This window comes from Periplaneta americana, chromosome 5 (genome assembly GCF_040183065.1).
Source record: "Periplaneta americana isolate PAMFEO1 chromosome 5, P.americana_PAMFEO1_priV1, whole genome shotgun sequence".
Taxonomy (NCBI): domain Eukaryota; kingdom Metazoa; phylum Arthropoda; class Insecta; order Blattodea; family Blattidae; genus Periplaneta; species Periplaneta americana.
The window spans coordinates 91,159,263-91,175,509 of NC_091121.1; the positions used below are offsets into that span (position 1 = coordinate 91,159,263).

Consider the following 16,247-nt stretch of genomic DNA (forward strand, 5'->3'; position numbering starts at 1 on the left):
CAACAAGTTCTATGTAGTTCTCTGCCCTAGAATTTCCAAGGAAATTTGAGCAAACGTATTTGAAAGAGTGTCATACCATTATTTCTGTAACGGAAAGTTTTTCCTCAAGCAAAGGGTCAACCTTAACTTTGTGAATTTGTGGACCGATGAAAATTCCCTCTTTTAATTTTCCTTCACTCAAACGGGTAAACATTTCCTTTCAATACTGAAAAGCACACCCTTGTTTGTTCATTCCATAGACCTCACTAAGAACTGTTATGAAATTTACTTAATAGAAGGGATCAATATCTGTTTATTTATTAGAAGTACAAAATAACATGCCAACAACCATAAGAAACCGGAAAGAAGTCATCAATTCATAAAATACATTAGCTTTTGTTTTGGTCTATATCCCCAACCCGCGCCAGAGCGCTTATCGAAAAGTGATATCATAGTATATCTTAAAAACCTTACGTGTTACGAAGAAAAAATATGCATTTTCGGATTCAGCGCACATAAACCATAAGGGACACATTGTTTTAAGTTGGAGAAAAATTCTTGTTGTTCAGTGTTATTTATCTTAATTATACACATTTTATCACGAGTACGGCTACTTGCGAATAATGAATTTTGCTTAGGAAGCTTAAACATATTAAGTAATAAAAAAACCTCAATACTGTCTAAAATTTCATTCTAGGCTTTTAAATTTTAAAAAGTTGCCTTGGCAACTATCTTTCATCTATTTGCCTTGAATCAACTGCCTTCATCATTCAACCTATACTGCGTTCCATAATGACTGACAGACGACGTAAACATTGCCGGCAGAAGAAGGGACAACGATAATTGCTATTCAGAGGTCACATTCCAGGCTTATCTCGAAGTTGGGCAGAGGTAGAACGCTTCAGACCTTCAAACTTCAAGGTAAGCCTCGATTGTGACCTCTGCCATTGGGTGAATAGCAATTATCGTTCCGCCTTTCTCTATTGACAATGTTTACGTCGCCTGTCAGACATTATGGGACGCATTATAGTCATGTAACTATACGTCATCTACACTTTCTTCCCCTTAGCGGTAACTAATCAAATGCCTTTATCGAAATTTTGTCATTTGGCATTGTAAGAACGTGTTCATACCTCCAGTCTATCCAGGATCGTTTCTTCAGCATGCATTGTCCTTCCAATATGTGTTTGTTATATAGCGCATGCCACTTATTATGTATGTATGTATTTATTTATACTGCAAGTGGGCAAGCACCCGGTGGCAGTGGTATACACAATATAAACAATACACAATAATATTATGTTCACTTTTGAATGATGCAAATCATATAACATTAACAAATTGATAACAGTGACCGAAAAAAGTTTTTAAATTTTTTATTTAAAACTGCAAGGCAATACTATACTGTCAGCAATAAAAAAATCGTCCATTGTTATATTGCCTTTCTTTTCGCCACACATATTTACACAACACAAGACTGTCAAACAATTCTTCACACTTATACACCCTTACATACAAATGGCTTTTAAGGAACCCGCAGATTCATTGCCGCCCTCACATAAGCCCGCCATCGGTTCCTATCCTATGAAAGATTAATCCAGTCCCTATTATCATATCGCACCTCCCTCAAATCCATTTTAATATTATCCTCTCATCTACGTCTCGACCTCCCCAAAGGTCTTTTTCCCTCCGGCCTCCCAACTAACACTCTATATGTATTTATGGATTCGCCCATACGTGCTACATGCCCTACACTCTTATCACTTTCATTTTTGAACAGATAAGCATGCTCAGGCAAGGAACGATAATGAAGTCCGGTCTCATCTGTAGTCTACTGCAAACACAATTCTGAAATAATTTTCGGCCACATCTCTTCTATCCATCTCCCTGCCACAGAGAAATCAGCATCCTTCTGCTGACCATGTGTTCGTTTGTACACAATTTTTTTCCCCACTTCTTCCATCGGCAGTTTATTAGTACTGAGACGGTGTAGTTTACATCATCTTACATTTTACGAAGTCGAATGGCAACAAGAACAAAGCCTGAACTACGTATGAAACTGCTCCTTTACTTTTAGTGTACGAGTATTCTAAATTAGATTTAAAATTTAATTCATATGAAACTTTTTCGAACTTCGGAATTATTATACCCAGTGCAATACGATCAATATTTCCGAATTTAAAGTGAGCTTACACGTTCATTGCAAAATTTGTATTAGAATTCGGCTTTAGAACGGGGGGAGGGGGAGAGCAGTTTATATTTCTAAATAAAATGTGACCGGGAGGAAATTCAGTTGGAATTATCTTAAGGTTGGACCTTACCCGACAAGGAGGGATTGTGTCTATGAAAACTGACCTTGGGAGCCAACTCCTCCACACCCTTACTATACAATCATGCAGAAAACACACGCCTGCTTAAAAGTAGTACAGATATTTATATAATATAAATAGGCCTGCTAATGACTGCATGTTAGTGAAATGATTGCTACGTCTGAACTATGTCATTGGTAGAAAGTAGTAATTCAAACATCCTCCTCAAATCAAGCGATAACATTATGAAAAAAAAAAAAAACACTCTCCAGTACCGATGAAGAGGAATACCACATCCCGAGACAAACTCGTCAGGTACAAAGAGTACCTAGTTGGCGTGCAGAAAGTGTCTATCCTTCACTCCCGTAAATTACAATGTTCTAATAATGTCTCGTTCGGGTTTTAGTATTTGCAGTAGTAGTAATAGTAGTAGTAGTAGTAGTAGTAGTAGTAGTAGTAGTAGTAGTAGTAGTAGTAGTAGTAGTAGTAGTAGCAGCAGTAATAACATTAGTAGTAATAGATTCCTAGGAGTAGCAGTAGTAGGAACAATGTTAGCAATAGTAGTAGCAGTAACACTAGTATGTACTAATACCGATGGTAGTAGTAGTAAAGATAAATGTGTCAGTTTACAAATACTGAGGCACACAGGGAGCGGAGAGGTTGGGCTTCCATATTTTCTTGACCTCGACACTAGCAGGTGGTGATGTCAGCACGAAGCTAAGACAACCTTTCATTAAATGAAAGATACGCTAGCCAGTTTTAAATGGGCTGCGGACTTTACTTGCAAATCATGGCGGGATTAAATATCCCGTGGCTTGAACCCCAGAGCATAGTATGTCGCTCTTTATCGAACAGAGCTAACTCAACTAATAATGATGATGGTACAATTCATTATTTTGTAGAATGATCATTGCAATATAAATTATGAGAAGCAGATGAACAATATCTTGATGAAAAACAATTAATTACTCGAGTACTTAATAATATAATTTAAATTATATTTTGTTACCACAGATGTGTAGTACACTAATTAAAATCTCATTTAGATCTCAGATATACATTTACACACGTAACAATATAAAATTTCTGAGGACTTCAGCATTTTATCTTTCAGTCAGATAATATACATCTGCTAAATAATTTGTAATCGTGGAGTAGGACTATAAGAATGACAATTTAATGCATGTAACCAAAATATATAAAAGACAGACTTGATCTGAATATATTGCGATTGCCTTGGAAAAACAAAGCAATTCAATCCACTCTACACTTGCATACAACTTTCTTTTCTCGATTATTCTGTTCGATTAGGAGCAGGTTCCTTGAAATATGTGATACGATATACAAAAAGCGGATGTCAAACACGTTTCGTCTGCTTCCTCCGGTTTTCCGGTTTTGTCGCTCCCATTCTACTGTTAGATGAGATTAGCTTCGGATTTAATCGATTAGCTTAGATAGGACTGAATTTGGTTTGGACGGAATTGGAATTGGTCTGTGGACCATTTATTTTAGGGCTAATCAAGACATTTCTTTTAGCGCCTTAGAAAAACCACGGAAAATGATATGATTTTAATAAAATGAGAGCACATTTTGGGAAAAGGTGGGCATTATTACCAAGGGGAAAAGGAATGCGTCTTCCTGGCTTAGAAGTGGGACATGTTAGCATTAGATTAAATAGACCTACGATTTTGCTATAATAAATCTGTTTGGATATAGTTAATTTGACTTCTCTTGGACTTGATTCAAGGCCAGAGATTGGAGTTGGAAACACAGTACAATACATACGCTACAATAAAATAGATTCTTCTGGATAAATCAGAGAATTATTATTATGTTAGATTGCTTTATTGGATTCGACTAGATTAGACAAGGGATTGATCCGGCGAGTGTTTGCTCAGATTAGATTATATTGCATCTGATTGAGTAGCGTCTTATCGCGAAGGTTCGTTTAGACTAAAATTGCATTTATATGAACAAAAATAATTTACTTCTGAATGTAGCTAAATAATTTTTATTACTGATGCCCCTCTTGCTCCTACTAGTCTATTATTATTATTATTATTATTATTATTATTATTAGACTTCGTTGAATTGCCACACGCAGCATGCAATCAGGTTGCCAATGTACGGTAGTATAGAGGAGGTGAGCGACCTCCTGGTCTCGTAGTATAAGCAGTTCATGTTAAGAGTTGTGACCGGTCCAAATAGATAGAGCAGCTACAGCTAATGTATACCTATGTAAGCACTTGTTTTTGCATTACTGTGGTTGGAATAGTCAAAGCTTAACATTTGTTCAGTGCAGACAAGAATTCAATCAAACATACTACAATGAGTGTGTTGCTGTTCCAAATAATTGCCCCTGGAATACCCTTACCCCCGCAGCCAGTCTTGACCCGTTGGGGAACGTGGTTGGATGCTGTTAATTATTATGCAGAACATTACGGAAAAATAATGGAGGTAATTGATGCATTGGATAGCACAGACAGTTCTGCTGTTGCAGCTGTAAAATCATTGCCTTCTGAACAGCTATTGGAAGATATTATTTTCATTGATTCTAATTTTAAAATCGTTTCCTAAAGCATAATCCTGTTAGAACTAAACTACAACTCTCAGAAGCCCTTAATATAGTGGATAAAGTAACACAAACCGTTATCCAAAATAACAATTCACTAATTTCAGAAAAAGTGAAATGTAAGTTGGGAAACATTATTGCTAAAAATTCTGCCTATTCACAACTTCGTATTATAAATGATGTACTATCAGGTCACGACAAGACATCTGAAGTTGGTGTACTAAAATGTAGTGACTTTCCGTTCTTCAAATATGTACGTATTACATCGTGTGATGTTGAACGTACATTTTCCCAAAATAAAAACTGTTTAAGTGACCATTGGAGGAGGTTACTTTGCAGTCGCTCAAAATGTACGTAACTTTTCACTGCAATGCACATATTCAAGGATGATGTGAGTATCTTACATTAAATTTTAAGAATTAATATATCTCACTATAAAATAATTGTGTATTTACATGTTTAGACATTTCCTACTTCAATGATAATTCATTACATTTCTTGAATGCAGGATACAGGTTTTATTGTAACCGCAGTATACTGCTCAGTGTTTACATCAGAGGTATACTCGATCCGTTGTACGCCCCCTTCTCATACAGTCTATACCGCGTGTGCAGTAAACCTTGCGATTCTCGTGGCAATTCCACGCAGTCTAATTATTATTATTATTATTATTATTATTATTATTATTATTATTATTATTATTAACAGAACTAGGAAGTTCGTACCAAAGCAGTAGATTTCAGTTGAGTACAGTGAGGAGTATAGATATCACCCGTGCCCCTCGCTACAGATGATCTACAGTGTGTTCGCAAACAACGCATGGTGGCATTCTGTGGATCTGTGTAGAGTCTGTGAATAGTTTGAAGAATATTGTTAATTTATATTAATATTTTAGGTTCTGAACAAAGTGAGCTATTCTGTTATTATTGTATTATTTACGTAATGTTAATATTATGCATGATTCCAAAAAAGTAATTTAATCTGTTAATATATAATTATGCAAACAGGTGTGTGTAACATGTTTATTTTTTCCCGGATTATTCTTCGTTAAATACTGACGTCTCGTGATGCTATGCATTCGATTGAGTTACAGTCCAAGTTCAACATCGGAATTACGATACGAACTTCCTAACTGTCATTACAATAGAAACGAAATATTTTCTTGAAAATAATTATGGGTTTAATATTATGTGCCACATACGAGATACACTATTAGATTCACAAAGTAGTTGTTCACCTGATGATACTAATAAATACTGTATCATATTTCAGATTTGCTCCAGTAACGTCTTGTGACGTAGAACGAATATTTTCAGAATGCAAATATTGTTTTTTGTTCTGAACCTAAAAGGAGTTTTTCTTTTGATAAAATGAAAATGTTCATTGTTATTTGTTATAATGAGGCTAGAATCATAATTGTATACTTTATATGTTATTTTTATACGTGTGGGTAAATTAATTTAGATTGGGAGTTATGAACTTTATAATTACAAATTACTGTTTTTTATATATTATTTCCTTGTTCTAAAGCTGTGGACGATTGCAGCGCATGTTTGGTTATTACCCGACTGTACATGTTTGTCGTTCTGATTCACTGACACCGAGAGACGCTCTATTACTTTTCACTAGGTAGAGATACAGTCCAAGCTCACACAACTTGACAGTTTTGGTACCGACTTTCTAGCTCTAATTAATTATTAGCAGTGACTCTTCTAGGTTGTTTCAAGTACAAATAACAATTATAGAGTCAGCCACCGGTATAGCTCAGTTGGCTAAGGCACTTGCATGCCGATCCGGAGTTGCGTTCGGGCGCGGGTTCGATTCCCAATTGGGCTGATTACCTGGTTGGGTTTTATCAGAGGTTTTTCCCAACGTAAGGAAAATGTCAGGTAATAGGTCTATATAGCAAATTCTCGACCTCGTCTCGGCAAATATCATCTCACTATCACCAATCCCATCTACGCTAAATAACCTCGTAGCTGATACAGCGTCGTTAAATAATCAAATAAAAACAATAATAGATTAATTATCACAACCCGAAAAGTTTATCGCATTAGACCTATCCAAATTCCATTTTCCTACGCAAAATAGCACACCTATTTCTCTGAATCATGTCTTGCGACTCTAACAAGTTTATTTTAATAGTCCTCTTACTAGGCCTACATGATTATTCACATAGTTCTTCCTCGGCTAATGGTACAGATTCCTAGGAACGCTTCCTGCGAAAAAGCCTTATGCACTTGTGATCGATTTCCAGTAGTTATTGAGTAACAACAGATTTTTGAAAACCGTCATAGTCAATAGCTTTTTGAAGGTGTTCCTCTCGCAACAAGACGACGATTGTACTTCCATTATGATGGGAACCTCCTCACTTTTTCCGCGTTGTAAAAGCTCACTTGGACTAGTAATTCCCACAGCGGAGGATTGGTCGCGAGGGACGTACCACTTCGTCTCCTTGATCGCCAGATCTAACATCGTTAGATTACTGCTTCTGGGGCCAGCTTGAGGACATCGAGTACCACGTTAAGGTACAAACACGCGAAGAGTTGCTTGCACGCCTTCTGGATGTCGCGGCGATATTAAGGAACGATCATGAGAAGCTGCAAAATGTTATACGAAGGGATCATACCCATCCGAAAATGTGATTTAAATCCAGTTTGTAAAGAATTCAAGTTAATAAAAATGCATTGAGCACATGAGGCTATTCCATCAAATGATCAGTTTTCATAGAAACGCCTACGTACTACAGAGCTTCTACAGTGTACTAGGCAAGGCTTATAACACCAATGCCTTTTTCTTATCCTGATATCCTCTAAAATGAGACATATCGAAAGAAGTGAGTGCTTAGCAACCATTTTATAACAATCTTAGTTTAGTGAAAACTTTCAGTCTAAATAACTTATCAAATGGTATGGTGTAAACAATTTATAGTATGGCCAACAAATAATTATAATAATAATAATAATAATAATAATAATAATAATAATAATAATTGCTTTATCCATTATACATTAATTTTTTCATTGCAAATGTTTTCGCTTTATCAGGCATTTTCAGATAATCTATGATTACAATATCTGATTACGTGTGAAGTATATAACAGATTATAAGCTCTTATTTACTTGACATGTTAACTCAATCATATTGCATATATGTGACGTAATCAAATATTGTGATCATAGATTGTCTGAAGATTCTTGGTAAGGCAAAAGCGTTTGCAACTAGTAAATTAATGTGTAATAGGTAAGACAATTATTAGCCTATAATATTTTGGTAAAACTATAAATTGTTTATATCATACCATTTGATAAGTTATTATGACTGGAAGTTTTCAATAAGCTTAAGATTGTGATCTATAGGACTTATAGGACAAAAACCATCATATGAATTGTAAAATAATCATTTCTATGTTAAAAGAAAGAAAACCCATAAAATACAGAAATTGAAAAAACTTTTTACTTTAGAGTGACGAAATATTTGTATTAGGCCTATTATTTGCATTTTTATGAGATTAGGGAAATAAATTTGCTTCGTTTTCAAATTATACTAATTCCTTAATTATGAACATGATGTCCACACCTGTGGAGTAACGGTTAGAGCGTCTAGCCGCGAAACCAGGGCAAGTTACCTGGCTGAGGTTTTTTCCGGGGTTTTCCCTCAACCCAATACGAGCAAATGGTGGGTAACTTTCGGTGTTGGACCCCAGACTCATTTCACCGGCATTATCACCATCTCATTCAGATGCTAAATAACCTTAGATGTTAATAAACCGTCGTAAAATAACCTACTAAAATAAAAAAATGAACATTATCCCATTAGTTTATTTAGATTTTGGTTCCAAATAACCTCACGAATCACCTCCAAAAAGTGGGGTAAAACTTCGTGATCACCCTGTATATGCATCGTAGGAGATTAGACCTCTTTTTTTCTTTTTGTTAAGATTTTGAATTCAAAGATAATACAAAATAAATTTTCTTCTTATTCACTTATTACACCATTGCACTGATTCAATCATCATCTCATCGTCTTTGAATAGAGCCACTGTGTCTGAAAGGAACTGTTAAATAAAGAAATTTAAAAAAATTGGCGGACTGAAAGCAAAAACGGACAGTAAAAATTGGATCGACTACTTTAGTGATGCGCATTGAAAGGGTTGGAACTATATATTTCTCTGTATCGATTCCTTCGGACGATCACCTCTCAATTCGTCCGAGTCTTAAGCTATCAAAACGTGTCGTTAAGACATTGATTTTCACGTCCAATTTTCTTGTGTACTGGAAGGAAGAACATTTATCACGTGAACAATAAAACTTCGTCCTTATTCCTTCGTGACCCCCTCTCTGCACGGAGGGTATATATAGCGAGGACGCCTCCGTTACGCCCCAGTCACACAGCAGCTCGCGGCTTCAACGTCACTCCACGCAGCGGGCGACACTTGTCCACAGAGGATCCTCTCCACACGTTCGGCGACATGGTGAGTGCGAAAAGCTTTACTTTTATGTAGTTTTTTTTCCTGATTAAAATCTCGAATCTTGCAATAAACGCAGTCTAATATTTTCATTTTTATTCATATTTAGTTATAAAACTTCAATGTATTGAAGTAAACTTTAATTTGAAATGCCGTTTCTACTTAATAAATTAATTTGTGAAGTGACAGTGTTTCATTTATGTCATAAAAATGATTTTATTGTTATTATACTGCATCCAGAAAAGCATCTTTTGTGTTCTTTAGTTCTCAAGAGAGAGATTTTCGTCTTACTGTAGCCTGTAACTTCCAATAGGTCTATTGTATTTATTTTATTTTATTAGGTTATTTTACGACGCTTTATCAACATCTTTGATTATTTAGCGTCTGAATGAGATGAGGGTGATAATGCCGGTGAAATGAGTCCGAGGTCCAGCACCGATAGTTACCCAGCATTTGCTCACATTGGGTTGAGGGAAATCCCGGAAAAAACCTCAACCACGTAATTTGTCCTGACCGGGCCACCTGGTTTCGCGGCCAGACGCGCTAACCGTTACTCCACAGGCGTGGACGGTCTATTGTATGTTTAACTTTCTTAAAAAAATATATATGTACATATATTCTCAAGTTTAAATCCTTCGAAATCCAGCTAAAGTTATTAATAATTTGCATCCAACCAATCGGTAATTTAAAAATATACGATTATTCAGAGATAAGTTTTCATTTGATTGTTACACGTGTAGGTCTAAATATCAATCTAATTGCTAATTTAGGCCTATAATCAATTTCTATTACATATACTACACATTTCTATGTTGTATATCACACATATTTTATTGGGTCTCTAGCGTTAAGGTCTCCAGCTACATAACTAGAGAGCGGAATTTAGGCAAAAACCTATTTTTTTCCTTGATACATACAGGCTTGAGATTTAATATTTACATTTTTTGCGGAAATAAAGGTATAAATAAAGGGGTTTTATAGTGCCTAAAATGCCTATTTCGACGTTAGTGCTTATTTTAAGTTTTTTTTTTTTATTTTTGCATCATTTTTCGTAACTGTTTCATACCGTTTACATTCCAAGACGGATAATACAGTAACTTCTTCCTAGCAGTGAACGACACAATAGAGAAATACCTCCAGGCCATCCCTTCTCATTCTTACAATCTTTCAATCCTAAAATTCCAACTTTCAGTCTGCCTGGGTAGCGTAGTCTGTATAACGCTGGCCTTCTGTGATCGAGGTTGCGAGTTCGATCACGGTCCAGGTCAATGGCATTTAAGTGGGCTTAAATGCGACAGGCTCATGTCAGTAGATTTACTGGCATGTAAAAGAACTCCTGCGGGGAAAATTATTATTATTATTATTATTATTATTATTACTATTATTATTACTATTATTATTATTATTATTATTATTATTATTATTATTATTATAACCTCCTCTGTCTGTCAGCAATTTAACACAAACTCGCTGGGTTGTACCCGAATAAGCATTCTTTTACATTTCAAGACACAACAATCCCTTTCTTTTTTCTTACCATTTGTAAGTACAGCAGTGAATGATACAATAGCCACAATAGATGTTGGTCATCTACTGTGAAGCAAAGTATAGAAACGTGATTGGTGAATGAAAAACACTAACTTAAAGACAGAATGTCTTCATTTTGTGTATGCATTTGTACCCTTGTAAAATGTGAAATGTGTGGAAGTTTCTTTTAATCCTAGAATCTTATATTAGTGACATTCATTTTATAGAGCCTAAATAAAGGAGTTCAAAGCCTATTTTAGGCGCCTAAAATGCAACTTTTTAGGACCTAAAATTTCGCTCTCTATACATAACCACTGGATTCAAATTCAGGCTTAACTTTTTCCATAGGAATTGAATTTATATCTCTGGTCTTGCGTTTGATCTGCAATGTTTCACTTGTGTCTGTGCACCATTCCCGCTGCTTGTATTTCGTTTTGGCTCAACATTTTTACAAGAGAGTGAAGAAACTCATCAAGAGAATATCTTTTAAGTATAGATGATTTCATCAGTTCACTCATTCATTCGTTTATTGATTATCTGTTTTCTGAGACAATCGAAAAGAGTTAACCCACCGACTAATCTCGAAAACCCATGTAAGCAGATTCACTGGTCAACAGTGATTTTGTTAAATGTACAGTAGTGGCAAAAAAACCCGGACCAACCCTTGTAGCTATTTCAGAGTCTTGTTCACTCCAGAACACGATAGACTGGTAACTAAGACTTTCGTGGTTCGAATCCTGCCAGGGAAGGAAACTTTTTTTTTTTTTTTTTTGGTTTCTTATTCAAATTTATTCCCAATATTTTTCGATTTCTGGTAAAATTCATGTTCTGGGAATAATAAGTTAATTAAGTAGTAAAATATCGCTATATTTTATTAATACAATATAATAAATTTGTCTTATTTTAAGAACATTAAAGTCTAAAAACAATTTTTGAGATGGAAAGTCAATAGGTATAAATAGTTATTTAGACTTCGAAGTTTTGAATGAAAGTCCTGTATACAGTATATTATTGTTTACCAGTTAAGACAAGCATGATCAGTAGGAAGAATTCATCGTGAATTGGCAGTTATAAATAAACATTTTATCACGATTATTTGTTTATTATTTATTGAATTTTAAGTCATGCAGTCTCGAAATTTATTAAGTTTTAAATTATTTAATTACATTGTTATAAAGTTTCCCAGAAAATCAGGCTACACAGCTATGATACTAGAGGATCCTAGAACCCAAGTACTACGTCGCAGACCCAGGTTCGCTACCTGTTATTGACCAGAATAATATCTACAGTGGACAGAATCGCAGATTAAGTTTTTTTCTCAAGGTGCTCATGTTTCCCTGAAGTTACACATTTCATTCGACTGAAAATCTCCACCTTATCTTGCCCCTCATTTTTTCTATTTCAAGTCGTCAAAAAATGTAGTATAGGATGGTGTACATGTTTATGTGATGTCAGGTGCCTGAGTCTTATGACGACTACTTTGGATAGTGACAAGGTGAGTAAATTTTGTTTCTCAACATTTAGTGACAAGCTTGTAAAGTGATTGACAATTGTTGACAAGCACAGGAACGTACACAAGGGGAGGTTACCGGTTTGAACCCTCCCCCCTTGAACTTTTTGAAAAAAAATGGCATATTTAGATCTGAGTATTTTATGCTTAAATTGTTTCCCCTTCACCAATTTTTCACTGTCAGAGTAACAAAATCTACTTCCACATAAGGCATAGTCCTCCTACCCCACTTTCAATATAATCCCTGTGCTAGGTGCTGCGACACATTACAATTATAACAATGCTATCTTTATTATATACAGACCTACCACCTAGGATCGACCTTGTACGAGTAATAAAATGAAGCTGACACAATATTAAATTTAACTTGCTGTGAAACATATTGAAAAGGTTCTTTTTTGACACTTCTGCAGTGCAGATGTTGTTAAATATTGTGCGCTGTCGATTTTAAACTCATTTTAAGAGCGGTATTTACTCATTCGTCAGTTTGAGTTCTGACTATATTGTGAAACGTTCGTTTAACGTTTTGTGCATTCGACACTTAATATTTTTAATATAAACTTCGTCTAAGCGACCGCAAAGCTCAATTTTACAATCTTTTTTAGCAAAAAGTGGCGTAGTGATTCTCGCGTGGTTAGTGAAAATTTCACATTGGAAAATGTTTCTTCGTAACTGCAGCGTGACGATGTTGTCGCGAACGTTCTTCCAGAAACTATTTTAAGATCCTCCTGTGAAAACTCAGCTGGTGATGATGATGATGATGATGATGATGACGATAAAAAAATTTTAAATAGCGATAATGTAAACTGCAATGAATCTGGACAAAATTCTGCGAACGCCACCGGACAAGTAATACGGCAGATCTCAATATAGCATTGCTTCATATAATCAGAGAAGAAAAGGAAACTAGCCTATATTTGGTGCAGTTTCAGCAAAGTATAAAAGATGAACAACTAAAAAATAAAACTATATTTGGTGCAGTTTCACCAAAGTATCAAAAGATGAATAACTAAAAAATGAAACTATATTTGGTGCAGTTTCACCAAAGTATCAAAAGATGAATAACTAAACAATGGACATAAGCTGTTAAAGTATTAATTCAACCATTTTACGTCAAAATTCACTTCCAAGTACAGTTAAAAGCTGTTCTATTTATCTTGAGGTCAACTTAAAACCCTCGTTAATTTTATTTGCATTTACCACACCAGAATAAACTCTTTCCTGTATATTATTTTCTTTTTGGAGTTTTGTATTATAATTTTCCTTTCTGAATCATTTGACCACATTTCTTGGCTAGTATTTCTTCTTCACTGTTCAAAAAATTTAGACATATCCATAGAATGACTGTAACCTGGACTATATCCTTGGACTTGTCAAAATAACTTAAAAGTTATAATCATGTATGACAGGGAAGTGATTTATTTTCCTTCCACAGGGATCGAATGCGTGTGCCTCGTTTTCCATTGTGATGGCTTGCGTCATGCTCACCACATTACCTAGAAGTCACAGTAGTTGTGAATAGCTGGTGTAAGCTGATCTCAGTATGGAATGCTTAAAGTTTCCTATTGGTTTATTCGTTTACAATCTTCTTCCCTGCCAACAACAATCTTTGAAGTCAATGCCACTTTCTTCCTTTTGTTTTGAATGATGTTAACTTAAGACCATCTGTTTCTACTTCCAACTGTTTATTTAATGCCCGGGGTAGTAACAAACGCCAGGAAGAAATCTCTCGTCGAAAACAAATAACTGAAACAGGCCAGATTTTCCTGCGGTCTTCATGTTTGAGCTGAGAAACAGTGACTTTGGAAACAAGCCGTTTCTTAAGTATATATTACTTTATTAAATTAAGTATCGTAAGTGAAAATTGAAATTGAAAGGTGCGTAATAGAACAAGTATCTGAATTTAACTACCGCGGAAATAATTACAATATCTGAAACTACGAGGGACGTTGATAGAAAACAGCAGAAATACAACCAGTTAAATAGTATTATAATGAGAAATTTTGGTAAACAAATGTCAATTACTACAAAATTAAGATTGCATAATACAGCATCGAAAACTGTCCTTGTATATGGATGTGAGAGTTGGGACTTAAGTAAGAAAGATAAAAGTAAATTAGAAGCTGATCATTATGAGATTCTTGAGACCTTTACTGGGTGTAACAAGATTAGATTTACAGAAAAACATAACTATTAGGGAAAAAAATTGATGTTAGTAACACTGTTCATGACATTTGCAATTATCAGTTGCATTGCATTGGAGAGGACACATCAATCGAATAGATCCAGATCGCCTTCCTAACTTGGCTTTTCTCCTAACAGGCGAGATATGAGAAGACCAAGAAGAATATGACGGGACCAGGACCATATTATTTTGTGATTTATAAGAAACAGGACAAAAGTCCTATTAAACTTGTTCATGATGATGATGATGATGATGATGATTATGATTATGATTATGATTATGATTATGATTATGATTATGATTATGATTATGATTATGATTATGATGTATTGTAACCATTATTTCATTAGTGACGTCTCTCAGTTTAAAAATTCGAATTAAATATTTGCATATTTTTTTCGTACAAATTATTATTTTCTCCTTCATTCATACATTTCACAACAACTAGGTTGTCTCTCTATTTAAGTGTTAATTATTTAATAAATGCGTAAAATTGTATTATTATGTTAGCTGCAAGATTAGTAACAGAAGAGGCAACATTTTAACTCTAAAATAAATTTATTTCAAGCTAAATTAATGGATAAATTCTGTTATATTCAATTCAATTCCGATATTTTATCAACATTAATCTCACTAGAGGTTTTGATTTATCTAGAGAAAATCAAAAGTCGAGTGAGATTTAATTGACCATTAAACGATAAGTAGAAATAAAGTACTCTAATACAATAAAATGTCCCGCGCCGTGGCGTCGTGGACTAAGGCATCCTGCCTAGGACTCGCGTTACGGAATGCGCGCTGGTTCGAGTTCTCATGGGGAAATAAATTTTCTCATGAAATTTCGGCCAGTTTATGGGACTGGTGCCCACCCATCATCGTGATGCACTTGGGGAACTACGATAGGTAGCGAAATCTGGTTGCGAAAGCCAGCTATAACGGCTGGGGGGATCATCATGCTAACCACATGATACCTCCATTCTGGTTGGATGATCGTCCACATCTGCTTCGGCATGTGAGCGTGAGGCAAGCAGCCAGCTGGTCGGTCTGGGCCCTTCAAGGGCTGTAGCGCCACGGATTATTATTAATACAATAAAATATTAATTGACTTCTAAAAATTCTATTTCAATAATGTTAGCGTCGCCAAAACGTTTGAAAGGAGACGCCATTTTCAGTTTACTTTCTATGCGGTAAACAAATGACGATCGCAAAGCATGTTTTATAGTACCGTAAAGAATTTGTAGTTTTAAATGTTGACAAACAAAGAAACAAATGGTAAGGAGGTGATAAGAACAGAAAAGGTACTGTATAATATATGCAGATTAGAAGAAGTGAAGTACTCTAATACAATAAAATAGGTATTAATTGATTTACTAAAATTCTATTTCACTAATGTTAGCTTCACCGAAACGTTTTAACGAAGCCGCCATTTTCAGTTTACTATATTTGCGGAAAACAAATGACGATCGCAAAACATGTTTTATAGTACCGTAAAGAATTTTCAGTTTGAAATGTTGACAAACAAAGAAACAAATGCTAGAGAAGTGATGAAAACAAACAAATGCTAGGGAAATGATAATAACAAACAAATGCTAGGGATGTGATAAAATTATAACGATAAACAGCCATGATTGGTTGAAACACGTCCTTTCGTGCCGTTTTATTGGTCAAAAATAGTATGACGTAGTAAAAGTGTAACAGTG

General features: G+C 35.1%; 2 protein-coding genes across 2 annotated transcripts in view; one reads left to right on the forward strand and one right to left on the reverse strand.

The window, feature by feature from the left end:
* Positions 1-16,247, reverse strand: part of LOC138699976 (uncharacterized) — a 109,643-nt gene that overhangs the window by 78,670 nt on the left and 14,726 nt on the right. The window lies entirely within an intron of this gene.
* The window catches only part of LOC138699975 (tubulin alpha-1C chain), a 50,849-nt gene continuing 43,786 nt past the window's right edge, over positions 9,185-16,247 (forward strand). The window contains exon 1 of the mRNA XM_069826221.1: positions 9,185-9,334. Coding sequence (XP_069682322.1) covers positions 9,332-9,334 — 3 coding nt within the window. The 5' untranslated portion in view covers positions 9,185-9,331. The remainder of the gene's footprint in view (positions 9,335-16,247) is intronic.